At 37.4% G+C, this 22,048-nt stretch overlaps 1 protein-coding gene across 1 annotated transcript in view; it reads left to right on the forward strand.

The window, feature by feature from the left end:
* The window catches only part of EPM2A (EPM2A glucan phosphatase, laforin), a 202,871-nt gene extending 181,678 nt beyond the window's left edge, over nt 1-21,193 (forward strand). Inside the window, exon 4 of the mRNA XM_060029837.1 lies at nt 20,954-21,193. Within this exon, the coding sequence (XP_059885820.1) occupies nt 20,954-21,066 (113 nt within the window). The 3' untranslated portion in view covers nt 21,067-21,193. The remainder of the gene's footprint in view (nt 1-20,953) is intronic.
* The last annotated feature ends 855 nt before the right edge of the window (nt 21,194-22,048 follow it).

Here is a 22,048-nt window from a genome sequence, read left to right on the forward strand (position 1 = left end):
AGAAAGCAGCTACTTTCATTTACCCAGTGTTCTCAAATTGCCTTCCTTTTCTGTTTCTTTGAAACATCTTGATGAACTATTTGATTTATGAAAATTATTCTCAGGCTCTGGAGCAAATGCCACTAAATAAATTATTTATTTTGAAAATAAACAGATTTTCCAGTAGTTGCATCGTGTAGATTCAATATAGAATTTACATTTGTAAGAGCAGGGTAAAAGTTAAAACAGAATCATTCAAATATACATGTTTTATTCTTTACCAGAAATCACACTTGTTAAAAGAGAGTTATGTTAAATGGTCCAATGTGCCCCAATATCTACCATATTCTCCTTGAGTATAATAGTAAATTCCTAAAGGAAACTTTTAAATCTTTGTGTACAGTAATACTACCCAGCAGGCATAATCACATTTCTCAAATTCCCAAGAAGTACAAAGTACTTTATTTCCTGAAATGATAAGCTTTAAAAAATGCACACACATTTTAGGGATTTTTCTGCGTGGCGCCAGAAGAGCATAAACTCTTTGTGGTTATCCAACTTGGCTTCTGTGAATAAACATTTTATTGTTTATACTTCTGTTGAGTAAAAATCAAATAATTGACAAAATTCTATCCTATATATTTTTATGGAATTTCTCCCCACATCTTCAAATTTACCCTGAAGGCCTTTTTTTCTCATTTAAATTGCTTAAGATATTGCTAGTGATTTGAGATATGAGAATGTATTTTATATTTAGAATCATATAACTTTAAGCTTTTTTAATTGGAAGGGATCCTAAGAGATTATTTCTATTCTAACTTCTTCACTCTACAGATAAAAAAAAAAATTGAATCTCAAAGAGGCTATGTAAGCCATCTGATATACATGGCAGAAATACTAATTCCCAGTTCAGGGCACAGATCAGTTCAACAAACATTTATTGAGTAGTTATTGGGGATTTTTAAATAATTGAGAAATAATGTTGAACTTCTAGGGGTTTATACTCTAATAGGGTGTGCAGACCAGTAAATAGATAATATCAACAGAATGTGTTAAATATGGTAAAAAAAAAAAAAAAAAGGCAAGTGCAGGATGAAAGCATAAAAGCAGAAGAATGAATTCATTTGATAAGTGATTTTATTTCTCTTCAAATGAACATTTATTGGGCACCTACAGGTGATAAGTACTGGTGAAGTAAAATAGACATAGTCTCTGATCTCAGGATTCTTAGTCTTTTGGGGGACAGATGTCAATAAACTAATTGCATAAAATGTATAATGAAAACTAAAATTAGTGCCTTGAATGCAGCTCTAGAAGGACACATAACAAAATAATCTGACTAGCTTGGGGGTTCAGGAAAGGCTTCCCTCTCATCTAGTCCTTGGGATAACCCACAAATTGAAGGGGTCAGGCTCACTGACTTTTAACAGTTAAGTTAAAATTTTTCTTTTATTTAGAAATAACGGATTCTCTTCTAGACAGTTTCATTGTACATTAAAGGTGTTCACTAAGGCGTATTTGGCAGCTTCACAGGCTTGGGGGAGTCACAGCCAGAAATGATGTCCCAGTTGCACCACTGGGCAGCTTTGGCAGAGATGCTGTTGTTTTCATGGCCAAGTATGGATACCGCAGAGTGCACTGCCAACATGGCGCATGTATGCCATCAGGAAGACTTCTGTTGGTCTGTCCCTGGACCCAGGACGTCTCTGGCCACTCTACTGAACAGAAATCCAGGAGGAGCTTACGTCTTCATGTTGCAACCTTCCAAAATTGAAGTCTTAAGAGTAGAGGCAGAATTGTCATGAAGCTACTGAAGCTTAAGCTCAAGCCTGCTCACTTGCCACCCCCTGGGTATGACAATGTATTCATTTGGGTCACATATTTTTGTAAAATTTGGAAAAGTAAACTACTTCAATTTCAACAAATTAAGACAGTTGTTTTCTTTTACTCCAATTTCCCCTCCATCACACTTCTGTGTCAGATGGTTTTGAAGTGGCCCCAGAGATTCAGTGGAGTTGGGGTATTTAATTTACATTTAATGAGGTGTGTTTATATAGTTTTCAGGCACTTCTAGGCAAAGTTAAACTATTAATAACCATCCTGGTATAGGAATGGCTTCCTGAAAGAAAAGTCTAAGGAATATAAGAGTAATGGACATGGGAGCAATACCTACCTCTAGGGCTGAGATAGAGCACACAAGGAAGAAACAAATATGGAAGATTCCACCTTCCTCTCCTCTTCCCTACCATGAGATTCAGACCTCATTGGAGAGGGTGCAGCCATGCCCCACTGCATGGTGGGGACCTTCCTGAAATCAATGTAAAACGTTCTGAGAATTTATTACATGATTTTACACTCAATCTGAAAGAATAAAGTAATCTGAGTAGCTATAAAAATTAAAGAAATTTAAAGGTAATATATCATTTCCATAACTAAAACAAGATGGTTCTGATGTCAGAGAAGAAAGGTATATCAAAAGAATGTAATAGAAAATACAAAACAGATCCCTAAACTTATAATTGAGTAACAATAAATTTAAAGATGAAGGTCAGTGGGGGAAACAGATGAATTGTTATTCCAGAACATACCATGCATTAAATACTCAGATTTTAAATTACATACATATTAAAAAAAATAACTTCCTATGGCAAAAACACCAAAAATAGAGTTGAAAGGCAAATGACAAAGCAGGAAAAATCAGGTACAAAATATGAAAAATTCTTATAAATCCTTACTGTATAAATCATTATTTTAAAACTTGGGAGAGAACCTAACAGAAATAAAACAAAATCACCAGAGAGGATACATACAAGCTCAAACAGCTGTCTTAGATTATTGTGGTGGAAATAAAAATTAGGTCAGCTCTCTTGAAGGTAATTTTAATAATAATCATTAAAATTCTTCAGGATATGCACACCCTGTAATCTAGCAATTCTATTTCTAGGAATTTATCCTAAGGAAATAATCGAATAAGTACACAAAAATATACATACAAAGATGTTTATCCAACTTGGTCATGGTGTATAATCTTTTTTATGTATTTATGGATTCAATTTGCTAATATCTTGTTAAAGATTCTTCATGTATGTTCATGAGCAATGTTGGCCTGTAGTTTTCCTTTCTTATGATGTTTGTCTGATTGTAGTATTAAGGTAATGCTGCCATCATAGATCAAGTTAGCAAGTGTTTCCTCTGCTTCTATTTTCTGGAAGAAATTATGGAAAACTTGTGGTTTTCTGCATTCTCTTATGTCTCCAGTCTTCAGTGCAGCAGTTTGCCTTATGAACTCAAGTTTTTGATGGAGGTCATCGGTTTTGAGTTTTTTGTTGTTTTTTTTGTAATATTAAGGATGGGAGTGACAATTTCTAAGCTCTTTACATGTCAGAATGGAAACTGGAAGTTGGGGTTGCTTTTTGAAAGTTTTGTTTTACTTTTGTCATGCTTCTTTCTTTTAAAAATTTGAATTGTACGGTGACCACGCATTGCTTGAGTAACCCAGATATTAGCAGTCTTCTCACCCATTCAAGTTGATCCTCTTTTGGCCTAACATCAATCAGTACATGAAATTCGACCCTTCACTTAGTTTCAGATGAAATCCAATTGCACTTACCATTCATCATCATTTTTTTCTTCTTATTTTTGTAAGCTCTACTTAAGAGTTATAGAGGCTCTGAAAAGGATGACAGTCACAACACTACACATCCTGCTCCTAGACAAATCTCCACTGAACACAGCTCTTATAAAATCTGTTTTGTTGCTACGTCAGATAGCCTATTTCCAGGTCCCCTGGATACCCTTCATACCCTCCGTACCCTCCCCAGCAATGAGACTCAGCTTCCATTTCTCTAGTAAAATTTGGATTCTACACATAAAATATATTATTTTGTGGAACTAAGCACATTTGTAAATGAGAAGTGAAATAATGAAATACTCTGTGCAGTTGCATTTCTGACCATCCTTTCCTCACCAGTAGCCACTTCCAAGTAGGTCTAATCTATCCGCAGTCTCTCACAGTGATGGGCTGCTTCTGTAAACCAACTCCAGGCTGCCCTCATACTCCAAAACATAGGCTGTTTCTACAGAACGGCATTGTCCCTTTCCCTCTGGCAAGTTTCTTTGTCAGCAGCAGATTTTGTGCTCCTGTCATAGACATGCCCTTTTCGAAGAGGGCTAGATCTCGGCCTTGGTTGGGGGCAAGGTCCTCTCCTAGTCATTAGTCTCCATATTTTCTACTCTTCCTTAGCCTGGGGGTAGTAGCTTTTGCATCTGCTACCTGTGGACCCCTTAGAGTTCTCTTTAATCTCCTAATTAATAATTCCTTGTAGTACAATTTCCTCGTTCAAATAACAGTGTGGTTTCTGTATCCTGATGGACCCAATCCATTTGTCACAATGCATTGTTTCTGAGTCTTTACCTGTTGCTTTATGATACTAGAAGTTTAAGTTTAAAGACTGTAAAACATAAGTCATAGACTGTATTTTGGTCATCTTTTAATATTTAACATCTTACACTATTTCTGGCATGCAGTAAGTGTTCAAAAATCGTTTGGTGAATAAATAAATGAATAATGGTGATGATTTTTTTTAGCAGTAACCTGGGGATGTTTATATACATTTATGATACAAAAGGAAAACCAACTTAGAGCAATGAGTGATAGTTAACATGATTATTTTAAAACTTTCATACTTCAAAATTTTCCCAAATTTGAATTACTTTCAAATTGAATAAAGTTTCCTGAAGGCACTTCCTCAAAAATAACTCAGTTCTCCAAGTTAAGCATGTCCTACGTGAGGAATTTAACTTCTGTTCTCTAGGAATAAATTCATGAATTGCATGATTTGTCCATTCTTGTTAAATGAAGAATATATAGGCCTCCAAAGTAAAACTAATTTATTTCACTACAGCACTTATGCTTTTTATTAGGTTCTTTCCAATATTAAAGAATGTTAAACTGTGAGATTATATTTTTTTCCCAGAAGATAAACATGTCAATACTATACTCAATGAAGTCTAAAAAAATCCTGTATTTGGCAATGAAGACACATTATTAAGGCATTCCAGTCATCTGTGTAGTTCATCAGAGAAACTTACCCTGAGGTTTTTGGTGTTCATTGTTAGCAGTTGATAAGCATGCCCTCAATACATTTTGCAACAGAGTGAATGACAGCTAAACCTGTAAGCAGTTTTCCAAACAGGCTACTATCTGATTTGTGCATATATAATTTATATTTAATTCAGAAGCTTTATTTATGAGATTTCACTAACATTTTCAAATCTCTTGATAAATTGAATTATAGAGAGTAAGATGGATTTGTTTAAGAAAAATGGCATACCCCTCAAGGTTTTAGATATTTTGTTATGTTTTATACCTCATCAAAAGTTCCTTTACTCAAATTCTTGGTTTTTTCTCCTCTTGGGAATGATATGAGTTGGGTAAATTGAGATTTATGCTCAGTAATGACAATTAGAATATATTAATTGGGTACTCATTTTGTGTGATACGTTACAAGGAATTACAAATATGTTTTGGGCCTAGCTTCACCAGTTAGAAAAAAAAAAAAACTCCCTTCTCTCCCCAACTTGCTGTACTGAGAGAATTCTTATCTAGAAGTCAAGGAACAGATCTTTGCTAATGGATCACAGCAGGCAAATAAACACAGCAGCCTGTGCAGAGGATATTTTTCACTCTTGCGCAACTTGTTTCTCAATATTTTGTCCTCTGTTGTGGATTATAAAGTGTGTATGTGAGAGTAAACATCAGGCAATCACTCTTCCTCTCCCTGCATGAGGAATAACACTTTGAGGCATATGAGTAATTCATATATTCTGAGCCATGTGCAATACAGTTCTTTATTGAATAAAATGGGGACAAAATAGAAACATGGATTGAGTTTACTTTTCTCATTAATCATAAGAACATCATGTTAAGGTGGGAATATTTCTTTCAAAATGGGACATCCCTGATTTGGCTGTTTCTATATTCTACTATATTATGTTGTTACCAATTACTTCATGCCTTTCATAATTACATGGCTATTGTAATAGTCTAGGTGAGATATTATGAGAGTGAACCAGAAGAAAAGTGATTGGAATAAGAAAATTTCAAGAAGATAAAAGTTTTCAAGGGTTTCAAATACTTCAAAGAAGTCATATATAAAAGAAAAAAAAACCTAACCTAAGAACTCTAATTAAATTTGGCAATTAGGAAGGTTTTGCTAATGTTTCAGTACACTTGGGAGCCATACTACAAAGGGTAGAGATTTATTACTGATTAGTCTTTCAAAGAGATTGGCATTAAAAACCATCAGATTTCATTTGGAGTTTTGTTTCAGATAGAGTAGGCAGTATGCATTTCTTTGGATTGGGAATAATCTGGAAATATTCCTATCATATTAATTTTTAAATTGTCATATTAATTTCTAAATTTTTCTGTTTGGAAGTTGGGTTAGGGCTATGGAGGATGCTTAGAAATTACTACTAAATAAATAGGAAAGATCATTTTGGGGGGCAAGGGATTGTCTCCACATCATACAAAAATCTAAAGGAATAGATCTTTGAGTGTGTATCTTGTACATAATTTACCATGTCACTTTATCTTCAAATATAGTGGCATTCACTGCTGTTCAAAAAGTAGATGCTTGGGTTATAGCCTTAATGACACAGAGAGTTAAGATATTTTCAAAGCATAAATAGTTCTGAAGGGATGTTATGGTATTTGATAACCCCTTGCTATTACACCTAAATTCTGTTGCTCCTTCCCTGAGGGCAAGCCCCCATTCTGAGTGCCAAAGTTTAGCTCATAAAAATATAGAAAGAATAAGCTCTCTATAAAAAAAACACTAAAGTTTTTTTAAAAAAAAGGACTGTGAATATGGTATAACAGGAAAAAGATTTATCATCCCACATTAAAGAAGCAAAACACTAGATAAAATACATGAAAAAATAGTCAAGACAGTATACATCAGGTAATGAAGGTAAATGACCCTGAGTGATGAGAAACAAGTGGCTTGAGCCCAGTGACTGCCCCAGAATACTGCCTTAAAAGTGTTTCCAGGCTGCAGCCCAGGGAGGGGGAATCTAGGAAGCCGAGCAGATGCCCTGAGTTGAGGAGATGGACTGAGGATTTAGGCTGATTAAAGAAGCTAGAGTTTGCAGGACAGAGTACTGAAGAGGTAAGAACTAGATCGAGAGAAAAAGAAGAGATGTGAAAGTTTCAAGCATTCATGCAAAGTTGGGAATTGTGCCTGTTCCTACTAACCAGAATGGAAAACCTGATAATTCGTGGGAAATTGGATAAGTACATAGAAGAGATTTGCAATCAGTAATGAGGCAAAATTAGCCTTAGACTAAAGGTTGTTCTTATCCTCCTTGAAATATTTTAAACACAAGACCCCAAAAGATCAAACTGTTTCCAAGTAACTTAATTTTATACCACAAAAATCCTTGAAAAGATTTACAGGTACCTATATTATAGTCATGAAGCAGACTTACACTATGTGAAGTAATGAATAAAGTTCATTAGATGGACAATAATACCAGATGGAAATACGCATCTAACCAGAGAAATAAAGAGCACTGAAAATAGTAAATACACGGGGTAAATTTATAAGAACTTTTTATTATTATTTAAATATTTTTGAAAAAAATTGACTCTAAAAAATAATAAAAATGTAGTCTAGGATTTATAACCTATGTAAAAGTCTTAAAGACCAAGATAAGAGATAAGTGGAAGTATTCTACTGTAAGGTTATTATATTTTACCTGAAGTAGTATACTATCACTAAAATATAGACTATTATATGTTAGAGGTGTCTACTGTAAAACTAAAGCAACCACAAAAATAAATATACAGAGAATAATAGCTAATAAGCCAACAAAAAAGATAAATTGAAAATAAAATTCATTTAATCAAAAAAACAGAAGAAAAAGAGAGACAAGGGAAACAAATGTGGCAATTAAAAAACAAACAGCAAGATGCTTGGTTTAAACTTAACCATATCAGTAAGCACAATAAATGTAAATGACCTAAATATCCCATTAAAAGGCAAAAGTTGTCAGACCCAATTATATGCTGCATACAAGAAAGACTTTTAAATAGAAAGACACTACTAGGTAAAAAGTTAAAATACAGATAAATACACACTATGCTAACACTATCAAAAGAAAGCTGTAGTAGCTGTATTTCTGTCAGACAAAGTATATTTCAGAGCCAGGAATAGTACAAGGGGGAAACAAGATCATTTCATAGTAATAATGGGGTAAATTGGTCAAGAAGACATTACTGAAGAAGACAATACAATCCTAAGTGTTTATAGGTCTAGAAATAAAGGTTCAAATACCTTAGGAGAAGGCTGATAGAACTGCAAGGAGAAAGACAAACAATGATAGCTGGTGATTTCAGTCTCTCAATAGTTGATAGAATAAGTAGTCAGAAAATCAACAAGGATGTAGAAAACACAAACAACACTACCAACTTGAGCTAACATTTATAGATCATGTCATCCAACAATAGCAGAACATTCGTTTTCAAGTGCACATGAATCATTTACCAAGGCAGACTGTGTTCTGGGGCATAAAACAAATCTCAATAAGTTTAAAAAGATTCGGGTCATGCAAAATTTTGATATATTCTCTGATCACAATGGAATTAAATTAGAACTCAATAAGAAATCCTTGAGAAATTACCAGATATTTGGAAACTAAACACCACACTTCTAAATAACCTATTGGTCAAAGAAGAAATCAAAAGAGAGATGTGAAGTATTTTGAACTCAATACCAGTACAGCAGAATTTGTGGAATGACTCTAAAATCATACTTAGGGGAAAATGAATAGCACCAAATGCCAATATTAGAAAAGCAGATCTTAAATCAATGACCTCTGCTTCCACTATAGGAAACTAAAAACATAAGTGAAAATTAAACCTAAAGTAAACAGAAAAAAAGAAGTAACAGAATTAGATTGGAAATCGATTAAATAGAAAGCAGAGATACCACAGACAAAAATCAATTAAACCAAAATTGTTTCTTTGAGAAGATCAGTGAAACTGATAAACTTCTAGCCTGAGTGATCAGAAAAAACAAAGAAACAAATGAATCAGATCAGGAATGAAAGTGGTAACATCACTCTAAATTCTTACAGATATTAAAAGCATTAAAGGAAATGTATGAACAACTCTATCCCATAAATTTGACAATTTAAATAAAATGGACAATTTACTTAAAAGACACAAACTACCAATTAAATATATTATAATTAATTAAATAGAATAATTTAATTTATTAATTTACAACCAATAATCTTATTAATTAAAATATTAATTAATTATTAATTAAATTATTAATTTTGTAAGTAAAATTTTTTCCACAAAGAAACTCCAGGGCCAGATGTCTTCATAGTTATTTTCTACAAAACATTTTAAAGACATAGTCCTAATTTTACAGGGACACTTTGAGAAAATTGAAAAGGAGGGAATAACTTCCTAACTCATTCTATGAAGCCAGCATTACTCCAATAACAAACCAGAGATCTAACAGGAAAAATTAGACTATAAAGTAATATCCCCCATGAGCATAGATGCAAAATTTCTAACCAAAATTTTAGCAAATTGAATTATCATATATAAAAGGAGTATAACATCATGACTAAGTAAGGTTTATTCCAGGAATTTCAGGTTGGTTCAACATTCAAAAATCAATGAAGGTAATTCACATACTACAAAGCAAAAAGTAAATCTATATGATTATCTCAATAGATGCAAAAAATATATCTAACAAAATCCAAAATCGATTTCTGATAAAAACTGTCAGAAAAATAGGAATAAAATCTTCAATATGAAAGAAAGGGCATTTACCAAAACTTGGGCTACCATTATAACTTAATGATGAAAGACTGAATGCATTCCCCTCAGGGTCAGGGACAAGACAAGTATATTCACTTTCATTATTTTTATTTAACATTGTACTGGAGGATTTAGCCAGTGCAATAAGGATAGTATTTTAAAAAAATACTTGATCAAAATACTGCAGATTGGAAAGGGAAAAGTAAAACTGTTGCTATCTGTAGACAACGTGGTCATCTATGTTGAATATCTGATGATATCTACGAAAAATCTTCAAGAACTAATTAATAATTTAGTAATATTGTAGAAAGCAAAATCAAAATACAAAAATCAATTGTGTTTCTTTGTACAAGCAATGAACAATCGAAAACTAAAATTTTAAAAGTGTTTCATTTACAATAGTATTAAAAATGAAGTACTTATGGATAAATCTTACAAAATACATATAAAACCAGTACTCTGAAAACTACAAAATTATTGAGAAAAATTAAAACAGACCTTAACAAATGGAGTGATATACAGGGTTTGTGACCTGGAAAAGTCAATATTATTAAAATGTTGATTCTCCATGTAAGAGCTCTATAGATTCAAGGAATTCTATTCAAAAGCCAACATGCCTTTTTTTTTTTTTTTTGGTAGAAATAGATAAGTTGATTCTAAAATTCATAAGGAAATGCAAAATAATTTTGGAAAATAAGAACAAATTTTGAAGACTAAGACTACTTGACATGAATGCTTACTATAAAGACAGTGTAGTATCAAGACAGTGTAGTATTGGCATAGAAAAGGACAAACAAATCAGTGAACCAGAATAGTGAGTCCAGAAATAGACTCACATATATGTATGACAACTGATTTTCAACAAGGTACAAAGGGGATTCAGGGGAGAAAGTACAGTCTTTGCAACAAATGGTGCTAGAACAATTGGGTGTATATAGGCAAAAAAAAAAAAAAAAAAAAAGAAAATCACAGAATAACAACAAAAGCATTGATCTGTATCTCACAACATATAAGAAATTAACTCAAAATGGACAATAGACCAAAGAAATACTAAATATCTAAAACTCCTGGGAGAAAATATTGGGGAAAATATTTGTGACATTGGGCTAGACAAAGATCCCTTAGATAGGAAGCAAATTCACTATCCATAAAAAAGAGAAGGGAATTTGGACTTCATGAAATTTAAAACTTCTGCTCTTTGAAAGACACTATTAAGAGCATGAAAAGAAAAGTCACAAAACTGGAGGAAATATTTTTAAATGATATATGTGATAAAGAACTTCTACTTAGACTATACAAAATATCCAAAACTTATCAATAAGAAAACAAACAACTAAAAAACGGGCAAAATTTGGGGTCAGACATTTCACCAAAGAAGGTCATCCAAAGATAGTGGCAAATTAGCACATGAAAAGATACTAAATACAATTGGCCATTAAGGAAATGCAAATCAAAACTATGATAAAGTACTGCTACACACCTATTAGAATGCCTAAAATGAAAAAGATTTAACCATACCAACGTTGGAGAGGATGTGAAAGATCTGGAACTTTATATACGGCTGCTGGGAATATAAATGGTGCAAACACTTTAGAAAACAATTTGGCACTTCCTTAAAATTGTAAACATACGCCCACCATACGATCCCGTCATTCCACTCCCAATTATTTATCCAAGCGAAATGAAAGCCATACAAAGACTTCTACAGGAACATTGCCAGCAGCTTTGTTTGTAATAGCCCCCAATCAAAGATAACCCAAATATCCATCAATAGGTAAATGGATAAACAAACTCTGGCATATCCATACAGTGGAATACTACTCAACACTAGAAAGCATAAACTGTTGATATAGCCAACAACTCCAACTAAATCATGCTCAGCAAATGAGGCCAGACCAAAAAAAGAGCACATAGTGTATGACTGATTCCATTTATACAAAACTCCAGAAAATCTAAATAAAAAACAGATGAGTGATTGCCTGAGGCTGCGAAGGAACAGGAGGGAGAGATTACAAAGGGGGATGAAGAAACTCTGGGGGATAAAGGATTATGTTCACTATTTGATTGTGGTGATGGTTTCATGGAGTTTACATATACCAAAACTTATCAAATTGTACACTTTAAATATGTACAGTTCATTACACGTCAGTACCTCAATAAAGTTGTTTTTAAAAAAAGAACTGCTATTTATTCCTGTGCATTAGCTTTTAAACTGCTACATTTTTGCTTTGACTACTTCATAAATTAGGGTAAACTGTTGCTATGTTGTCTTGATGAGGATATTTCTTGCCGCCTAAATCTGACCCCTAGTCTCTTCCCCAGCTAATCTCTCCTTAATCGGACAACAAAAGACAAGAAAGTGCAGCCAGAAGAGGGCAGCATTCCCCAGAAATCCATAATTACTAATTCTTTCCATTCCCCATCTAGTGTTGCTTCTAAATTTGAGGACAGTAGTTTTAATCAATCTGAGGAGACCTTATTCCAGGGCAGGATTTGTGGGGTGGGAGAGATGGGGAGAGGATGGAGAGCAAGAAAATACTAACATCTTTGGAGGGTAAGATGATGCATGTAGTTTAAAAACAAAGCAGATCTATGTCCTATTTATGAATTTTCTTTATTATGCTTCTTAATTTATTTTGATTCATGAAAGAGAGGAAGGTTTATAAAGATTGGGAAATAGTGTCTTAGGATATTCCTATTACTTTTGAAGTATTGGCTCTTAACTTTTTGAAGAGTTTGGAAAGTCAGAGGCCCTTTCCTCAGGAAAATGAGCAAGACTTAGTGTTTTGTAAACGTGTAAGGGTTCTACAGAAGCAGCCCCCAGTGCTCATGGATTCCAGGCTCAGGTCCTGTATCTTCAATCACCTTGTTTTCAGATGCCCTCCCGTTGCGGAGCACAGGCTCCGGACGCACAGGCTCAGCGGCCATGGCTCACGGGCCCAGCCGCTCCGCGGCATGTGGGATCTTCCCCGACCGGGGCACGAACCCGCGTCCTCCGCATCGGCAGGCGGACTCCAACCACTGCGCCACTAGGGAAGCCCCACTCCCAGGAGAATTTTTTAAAATGAGTCTGACTGGTAAACATTGGAACAATGAGGCTATGTAGTCTTGTATCCTTTTGAAAGGAAGCAGGAAGTGAGTCTTGTCTAGGAATATTGGTTTTATTTCCTGCTAGCTGTGTAATCATGGGCAAAGTACCTAAATTCTCCGAGTCTCACATTTCCTCATATTTAAATAGGGGGATAATAATATCTGTCCAATCTACTCTGAAAGCACCGTATGAGGCTCGAAAAAGACATTATTAAAATCTGGCTGTGTACGTGCAAAAACTATCAAATGTAAATAACTATTACTCTGCATAGCAGGATAGGGACTACAAAAGTCAAAGGGGTATTTTAAATAATGCATTTGCATATATGCTTTTGAACTGGGACAAATGAAACTACTTTGCCTTCCAGAATGATCAAGAGCTATTTGAGATTGCAAGGGTACTATGAAAATGCCAGAGATGAAAATCAATTCATTTGTTTTCTATAATGCATTTGCCATTGCCACTAAGGTTGTGCGGATTTTCATCAAAAGCTTCTGTAATCTGCTGCTGCAGGATGACCTGCTGGAGGTTTACGAGGTCCCGTGTTGTCATGAATGTTCTGTCCCTTCAGTAGTCGTGCGCCACAGCATCATACACTTCCCAGATGCTATCATGGAATAATTCTAGTACCAGTGAAGAATAAAACATGTTTGCAAAACTTACGGCTGCTTAACAGCAGCTTTTTAAAACTACCTGTCTAGGCTATTATTACAAAAGTGAACGTTGACTACACCATCCTGGCAGGAGTCAGGGCAGAGTCAGTGTTGACGTGCCGTTTTGCCTTTTCTTCCTCCACGTGTAAAGCTTTCAAAGAGGTGTAAATTCTCCTGAACAGCATTTCAGCAATTCATATATCATTTGGTTTCGAAAACACCATGCCTGTGGCTGCCCCCTCCCCCTTCATATTCCATTGTATTGGCTGCGGTGACACCTCCAGTGCAGACTCATTTATAGTCTGGGCACTGGCAGACTCGAGCTGCTTGAATACCCCATGGGGAAGCAGTTATTCCATCAGAGGCCTCTTGCCCTCATCATGCCACTCATTTCTGCATGACTTAAATGGGCATTTGCCACTGCCTATTATTTCCCTGGCGCTGACACCACGGGTGCCATTATCGGAGAGGGCCTGGCTCTCTCTCTTTTTCTTCCCTGCAGTGTCAGCTTGGTATTCTGACATTTGAAGAGAGAAAGCTTGGAGGTGATTGTAATCTAGTTCTAGGCGTGCCCTTAACATAGCGCTTGGCACTGGATTAGAAGTCACAGATCCCGGGCTCCTATTCCGGCTTTGCCATTTACAGGTCATGTAAACACAGATAATTTACTCAGTCTTTCTGAGTGTCAGTTCCCCGTTTCAGAGTGGGATGACAAAATAAGAGTTTCAGCCTGCTGGAGAAATCTTATGTGTATTTCCTAGATATCTTCTCACTTTCAGCCCCTTGGAAGTATCTGAAATGCAGAACGGATAACATAATTTTAATTAACATAAAATGACGTCGTTACCTGACATTCTTCCTTCATGCTGGCAAATTCTTAATCTCTGAGTCTGGAGATACAAGTTCAAATGTTCCAGAGTCAACAACAAATGTGAACGGCTGGGATCCCTCTAAACGCCCAGCCTATTATGGGAGAAAGTCACATGTTGTGGACAGAGACAGAGGAAGGCCAGATGTTAGACTCTGAAGGAATGACCGCTGGGCCATCGCTGCCTGATCAAAGAAGCACCCGCTGTGCGTTGCACAATCTGGTTTCAGGATTCACTATCACCGTGATGGATCAAATCGTGGTACACGCCTCATCCTTCCATCAGCGTGCTTGGTTGGGGATACAGGATGTGGCAGACACAGTTGGCACCCACTGAATTCCTACATTTAGTGCTTTCCTTCATTTCTCAGTTTTTAAGGCATCCAGATTTGGGGGTTGTCAGTTGCAGTTCTGAGCAATGAATTTGGAGCAGATGTGTTGGCACTGACAGACTGAAGCACTAAGAGCTAGTCTGCTCCCACCAAATTTCTGTTATCCGGCCTTGGCAACACGTTCCAGATGGTAGAGCTCTAAGATGGAGCTGGCTGTCCAACCTGAATTGGACTAGAGCAAGAAATAAACCTTTCTTGTTTTAAGTCATCCAAATTTGGGGGCTTGGCTGTTGCAGTAGCTAGTGTTTAACTGTCCCATTTAAAACAGGGTAAAATCTATGGGAGAGTGAGAACCAGTATTTGAAAGTTACCTAGAAACAATTTCAGTTCTTAAGGAAGAGTGTTCTAAGAGAACTTTTCCAAAATAGGCTGGTCAAGAAAAAAAATATTGACCCATCCCATGAGACAGTAAGCTCTGGGTCAGGACAGTGTTTAAGAAGAGCTTGCGTGCAAGGATGCTGTTAAGTAGCTGCCCCAGTCCCCTGACCATCAGGACGCCGGATAAGATGATGCCTGTGAAAGGCTACGTGAGTCTAGGACAGCATTAACTCATTAATGAGGTTTTATGGAAAGTGTACCCAGCATGTGTCCCTTCACCAAAGTCAACTCACTCTTCTGTGATTTCTAGGGAAGAAAAGACTCCAGACTCGGCTTATTGGATTTTCACTGTCCTTTTAGGACTCTACTAAAGCAGAATGACTTTGACATGGGCAGCAGGCACTTTTCTTTCTTAATTTACTAGATCCCTTCAGGCCTTAGGCTACTCTTGCCTTTAGGATTGTTTCCAGGCAACAGCCTAAAGCCCTTGTTCTGAAACACCTCAGAGAAGCTCATCTTTTAAAAGAGTCAAACTTTAGTAATTACTTTTGACCCCAGTGAAAAGCAAAAGATTGACTAGCGTTTTGAAAGGTGGCCTGAGGTACCGTCAGAATGTTCTTTGCTGTTTAGGGTGTTGGTAATGGCTCTTTGCTTTCTTACTCTCAGGCCATATAAAGGCAACTCACCTTCAATAACCTTCACTGGTTTATGCTTAGGAAAGGAGGTAACATGGCGGCCAAGGTGATCACCGCTCAGCAGACAAGTGAGACTGTGGTTCTCACCTTGAAAGAGGTGTTAGGGGCAGTAGGAGAGTGAGAAATTGGACTGGACCTGTACTATGAGGTAGAGAAAATTCAAGATAACAAGTTGACTAGTCGGGTGCAAACATAACATACCTAAATAAGAGAATTGGCCACCAACAATCCAGGAACTGTCCAATGTGTTGTTTAGCATTTCTATTTTAAACCAAAACAATTTTTCAGAAAGGAATAAAATGTAATGAGCTTCGAGCCCTTCTAGTTCAAATTCCCCAATTTTCAGGAGTTTGAATATCAGCAGACAGAGATAAAAAGTGGTTCATGGTGATCCAGGACTAACACTCGAGTCCCCCAGTTTCCAATCATTGCCTTTTGTCTTATACCCACTGATACATTCCTTGGAGATGTACTATGCAGATAACTTTTGGTAAAACTCACCCACCTAAGAAAAGATGGCCTCAGATTGTGGAGTTTCTATGGCATTCATTCATTCTTTCATTGTTTCTGACTTCAAGGAGCTTTCATGCTTACATGGAAATGATATTCACTGACACTGACTTAAAGGACAGATGTGCATATTCCTCTCCTTATTAAGCACGTCAGTGTTTCCCAGGGTTCGAGTCTTAAGCAGCAGTGATCCGCAGTGTGCCCCCCATTCCTGATTTCTGCAGGTTAATGCCTGTCTCTCTGCCTCGTGAGCAGAGAGGATTCAGCTCACCTGTTCTCCTTTTCCAGAGCTTGTCAGGGACAAGAAGGATGGAAAGTCCTTCCAGGACCATTCAGACAGGTTGACACCCATCCTTTCAGGGCTATGTGGATTCCACGGGGCCAACCTCTTTCCAGGAAAAGCAGTGCTCTCCTGCCCACCCTTGGACTTTCTTTCCTGGGTCCCTGGGCTTTGGTCAGGCTCAGAGAGCAAATATGCAGCCTCTCTTGATCTAGGCTCTGACAGCCGCCCTGCTTGGGAAGGGGGTTGAAACTGTGAGGGCAGGGGGGGCAGGTACATGTTTTAGGATCATATTTTTCCAGGAGTCCCAATTTGAATCTATAGTTTAGTTCATGTTGTTTTTTTTCTTACCTAGGCATCTCCTCCCCACTGCTTCATAGATAGCCACCTCCTCTGAGCTCACAAAGAGGTTACAGCTGCTTGGGGGCCCTGCTGTGACCTCTCGTTTGCATCTAGTCACCACATAAAGCCATGTTGCCATGAACACCACATGTTAGTGCCATGTGTTGGGGATAAGACACTTTGGGAGCAGAATCGAGCAGCAGGTGAGTCAAAAAACCATGGGCTTTACCTTTTGGGATCATAAAATGGGCATTCCACTACAAAGGGTGGCCAGTCTGAGGATGCCAAGCTGAGAGAGAGGACACAATCCATGAATGCTGTGAGCTGGAGGCCAAGGCTGGAGATGAGACCCAGGCAGAGAGGAGGCTTAGTGTAAACAGAAAAATCAAAGTTCAGACAAGTCAGAGAAGGAAGAAAAGCACAAGTCTCCTGTGACCTGCAAAGTGTGGCATGCAAATGCTGTCTTCATCAGGGAGCCCTCTCTTAAGACAGAGGTGCCACTGACAGAGGAAGAGGCTGAAAGCTGCTGCACGCCATCATTACAGTAGCAGTGATGATAGAAGCCCTTCCTTTGGCACAAACACAGAAATAAGCTTCAGGCAAATTTAAAGGGCTACAGGTTAGCTGGCTCACCTTCCTTGTGCATGTAAGTCCTGGCTTTGATGGGAATCTGTTACCTCTGTGTCCACGACAAGACTTCCCACCCTGACCCCTAAATACACAAACACACACATATGCACAAGTGCACACATACCCTATGTGTGTGCATATATACATGTGTGTATATGCATGCATGTATGTGTATGTACAGTATAGTTTATATATTACACATGAGGAATATACATAAAATACTATAGATGTATACTTATACACACACAAAACTGAGTTTTGCAGGACTCTCGTGTCCTTTTCAGAGATCGACTGTCTTCCTCTTTCTCAGGCTGCCTCCTTACCCCCACCCCATCCATCGTGATTTCTCGGTCATGGTCACTTCCTGTGCCTTGGGCAGTGTCCTAGGCTTCAAACCTTTTCAGATTCTTTCTGTTCCTCAAAACTGACCTGTTCAGTGCCCCATTTCCTAAGAACCCTTTTGGTGGGGTTGGTTCTAATCTAATAAGCTAGTTCCATCAGGTGGTTGTTAATGGCTTACCGTGTTATACTCTTTGCATGTTAACTGGATTCTTCTGGGGTTTATCCCAAATGACTGCTGCCAGGGCCCGGATCAGGGCGAGGTAAGTGGGTGCCTTGGATGCAAACTTCAAGGAGATGCTCGCACAACACTGAAAGTGAGTGTCTCTTAGATGTAGTGCCTTAGGAGCTTTTCTTGCCTCCCCTGAATTCAGGCCCTGACTGCCAGAGCGTGGAAACGTAAAGCTTTGTGATCAGCAAGAAGAGAGAAACTTCTTGTCTCCAGAATCACATTCTATAAGTATCTGCTCACTCTAAGTCTTAACCTGGGGACACCCTAGGTTCTTAAATTCATTTGCTAAGTCAAAATGTAAAATATCCCATAAGACATGTTTACTTGTCAAGATATTTCTTAATGCATGACAGTTTTGAAACAGCAAAAAAACAAAAAAAAGATTCTGGGTAATAGCAACAGAAGAGAGCTGGGCATATACAATAATGCTGATTTGGCCTGACTTCATCTTATTGTTGTAGAATAGAAATTCTGAAATAGTATGGTATTAAGGATAAATTTAAGATATAAAATTAGACAATCAAGAACATAAAGCTTGTGCGGTCAAAACACAAGTATATTTCTCAAATAGACTAATTGCTTTAAAGGCAAAATTTACAAGATTCCCAGGGACACACATCTCCATGGGTGTGTTTCACCACTGAGGTGGAATCTGCATATTTCCAGGTCCTAATGGATGAATGTAATGCTGATGTTTGGTGACTTACTGTCACCTTGCCTAAGTCAGGAGTGCAAAGGCAACATTCTGATCATAAGGAATGTGTGACGCTATCATTTTGGAGGTTCTAGAAATCATTTTGGTCATAAACATTTTATCCAAATAGGAAATTAAATGAACAGGAAACCATTACATTATATTCTTATTAAAGGGATAGTGGTTTTGAACAATTGCTTTTGAAAACAAATGGGCAGTTATTTCACATCTATCACTAAAGGCTAACGGTCTTAGCTGAAAGTAAGTGACATGAGCTTTGTTGCAGAGATTCCTATTAAAGAAAAAACAGGACATGATTTCCTCCAGCAGGCGCATAAGGATGATTTTCCGGCTTCAGAATTTCCCTTTTGACTTCCAATCATGCTTCTCCAAGGGGTGCTTGCTAGACTGGAGCTACGGAATGTGACCATGGAGGGGGAAAGAAACCGATGAAGCCGTACTGAAACGTGATGTGCATCTTTTCAGCAACACTAAGGAAGGGATGATTAAGTGTTTGTTACTTTTCTATATCATCTATTTTTTTCTTATTTTTGGATTCATGTTTAATTATTTTTTCAGTACCCATAGAGTACTTTCCTGGAAGTGATTTTCTTTATTGACACTAATGATGTTGAAGATAACTGTAATAATTATTATAAATCATTTAACGTTCTTACAATTTAATCTCCATCCATTATTTATTAGCTGTACATAGGCTTATGCTACCTTTAATTTTCACAATTCTATTATCTTTATAATAGAAACTGAGGCTAAGAAAGCTAAGAGACATGGTCTAGATCACGTAGTCAAGAAATAGAAACTGGGATGAATCCTGGCTTTATTTTTTTTTTCCAAATCCTCTGCCTCTGATGTCTATTGGCTTTCCAGGACCATCCACTCAATCCTGGTCTTTATGGATGTTTCCCTAGGCTCTAGGCATTTCCTGTTTACCCTTTCTCTCTGTTTCTCACCAAACCAGCCCCCAGATAGGTTGTTGATTGTCAGAAATAAGATAAATTAATTCACACTGGGACTGATTGGGACTAATTCATTTCTATATTCTACGAAGAGTTAAGGATGACCTCCTTTCACCACACATTCTGCCTGCTTCTAGATTCTACAAATGAAGACAGCATATCCCTGTCCTCAGGGAGCTCTTTGCTCACAGACATGTCTACTGGACAAATCATGACCATATATTATTATCTATTTTAAGAGGGATAGAGTTGTAATGATGAAACTTTAGGCACCAGCCTGCCAGCCTCATAAAACCGTAATGGAGGGGTGGGGTGAGGGGTCTAAGGTGCCCCAGGACCTGTAGGAGCAGGACTTTGCTTCTGCCTGAGGCTGATCCTGTTAGAAAACAGTCCATTTTAGACTGTTACCATGCCTACAATATTACTAATTTGGAACTTTCTCAAGTTTTATCTCTTAAATCTAAATTCTGTAAGGTAGCCTAATAAGTTATTTTTCTCCAACAATATTTAGAATCATAATTTTGGCAAAGCAGGAGGTCAGGTGCCCCTTCAATCGTGAGATTTAAATCTGTTTCCTGTTATCTTCTTTCTACTTCTTTCTGCAGCCCTATCATTGTGCTTGTAGTTCAGCTGGTGGCTCTGATGGGGTTCAGGACATGCTATCCCAAATTTGATACCTTGGTATATGGACTGTCTTAAGCTGAAGAAGTTTGAGAAAATGGTAGAAGCAGGAAAGTTACTCTGACTTCCCCACCCCATCCTCCTTCTTCCGTGAAAACAGGGGTAAATTTGCCCATGTGAAAGGTACCCTCCCTGTATCCAGAGGAGAGAAAACATGGTTTTTACCAGCGATGGGGAAGCCATTCAAACAAACTTCATTAAACTAACCCTTAGTATCTTCCTCACCACTCACTACCCCCAGCCCAAACCCCTTTGCCTTGTCAAATCATCACAAATGTATTGTTTTGGTGTCTAAAAGGTATAAAAGCTTCCTGCTCTGGTCACTTCATAGGTCTTTATTCTCTTGTGAAGACTTCCACATATATGTCAAAATGCAATATATCTTGTATACTTTTCTTCTGTTAACCTATCTTTGTCTGTTTAATTTTCAGACCCAGGCAGGACCCCTAAGAGGGTTGAGGAAAATGTTTTCCTTCCCTACAGCTCTATGGAACTCCTGCCAGAAAATGGATGGAAAATTACCTTCAAAATATATCATTTCTGAATTTAAAGATTCAATGAAACACTGTTGTAATGATAAGTAGAGAAATATGCACAGATAATCTGTTAAGCTTGCTAAACTTTTATTTTGTTTTCATGTGAATGTATCATATCACTGGAGATAGACTAGAACCAAGATATAACATGATTTTCTATGAGTGAAAGGCCATCTGTCTTGCTTTTTTACATGACTATGTACAATATTTGCTAATATGTACCACCAGACTTTCTTAAATGATTGCTATGAACAAATTTAAATACAAACACTAAAAGTCTCAATAAAAGTTACTGTAAATATTTCAAACATATTCAACTAGGGAATGGAAATCAGAGACATAAGTAGTTCTATGATATGGTTGCATATAGTTTTAAGGAGGGGAAGGTCAGATTTCTTCAGCAAATAGGTGACCATCATTCTAGGAAGATGATGATACTACCTGAGAAGGTGAACTGAGAACTTCAAGTTCTCAAGAGTTTTCCAGGAATCCTTCACATAGCCTGATGCCAAAGGCTGCTCTCCGGTAATGAAATGGGCTGAATCTCCTTTCCCGTACAGCAGGGGTCCCCAAACCCCAGGCCTGTTAGGAACCGGGCGGCCCAGCAGGAGGTGAGCGGCGGTGGGCTGGGGAGCGACTGAAGCTTTATGCGTGCTCACTATCGTTCCCCATCGCTCTCATTACTACCTGAACCATCCCCCCTCACCCCTCCCCACCCCGTGGAAAAATGGTCTTCCACGAAACCAGTCCCTGGTGCCAAAAATTGGGGGGACCACAGCTACCTTACATTTATAAGTGCTTCTCCTCGTCCTCTTGCTACCTCACTTCCCAGAGCTCAAAATACTTTCTGCCTCCTAAATACTCCCTTATTAACCCTAAAGCCATGGGGAGGCCAGTAGGGGAATTTGGAAGGGCTACTCATTTTCTGAGCTCAGAAAATTCTATCACATCAGGGTCAAGCTCGTCAGAAACGAATTTGAACCTTCTGGC

The sequence above is a fragment of the Delphinus delphis genome, chromosome 14 (assembly GCF_949987515.2).
Source record: "Delphinus delphis chromosome 14, mDelDel1.2, whole genome shotgun sequence".
NCBI classification, from domain to species: Eukaryota; Metazoa; Chordata; class Mammalia; order Artiodactyla; family Delphinidae; genus Delphinus; species Delphinus delphis.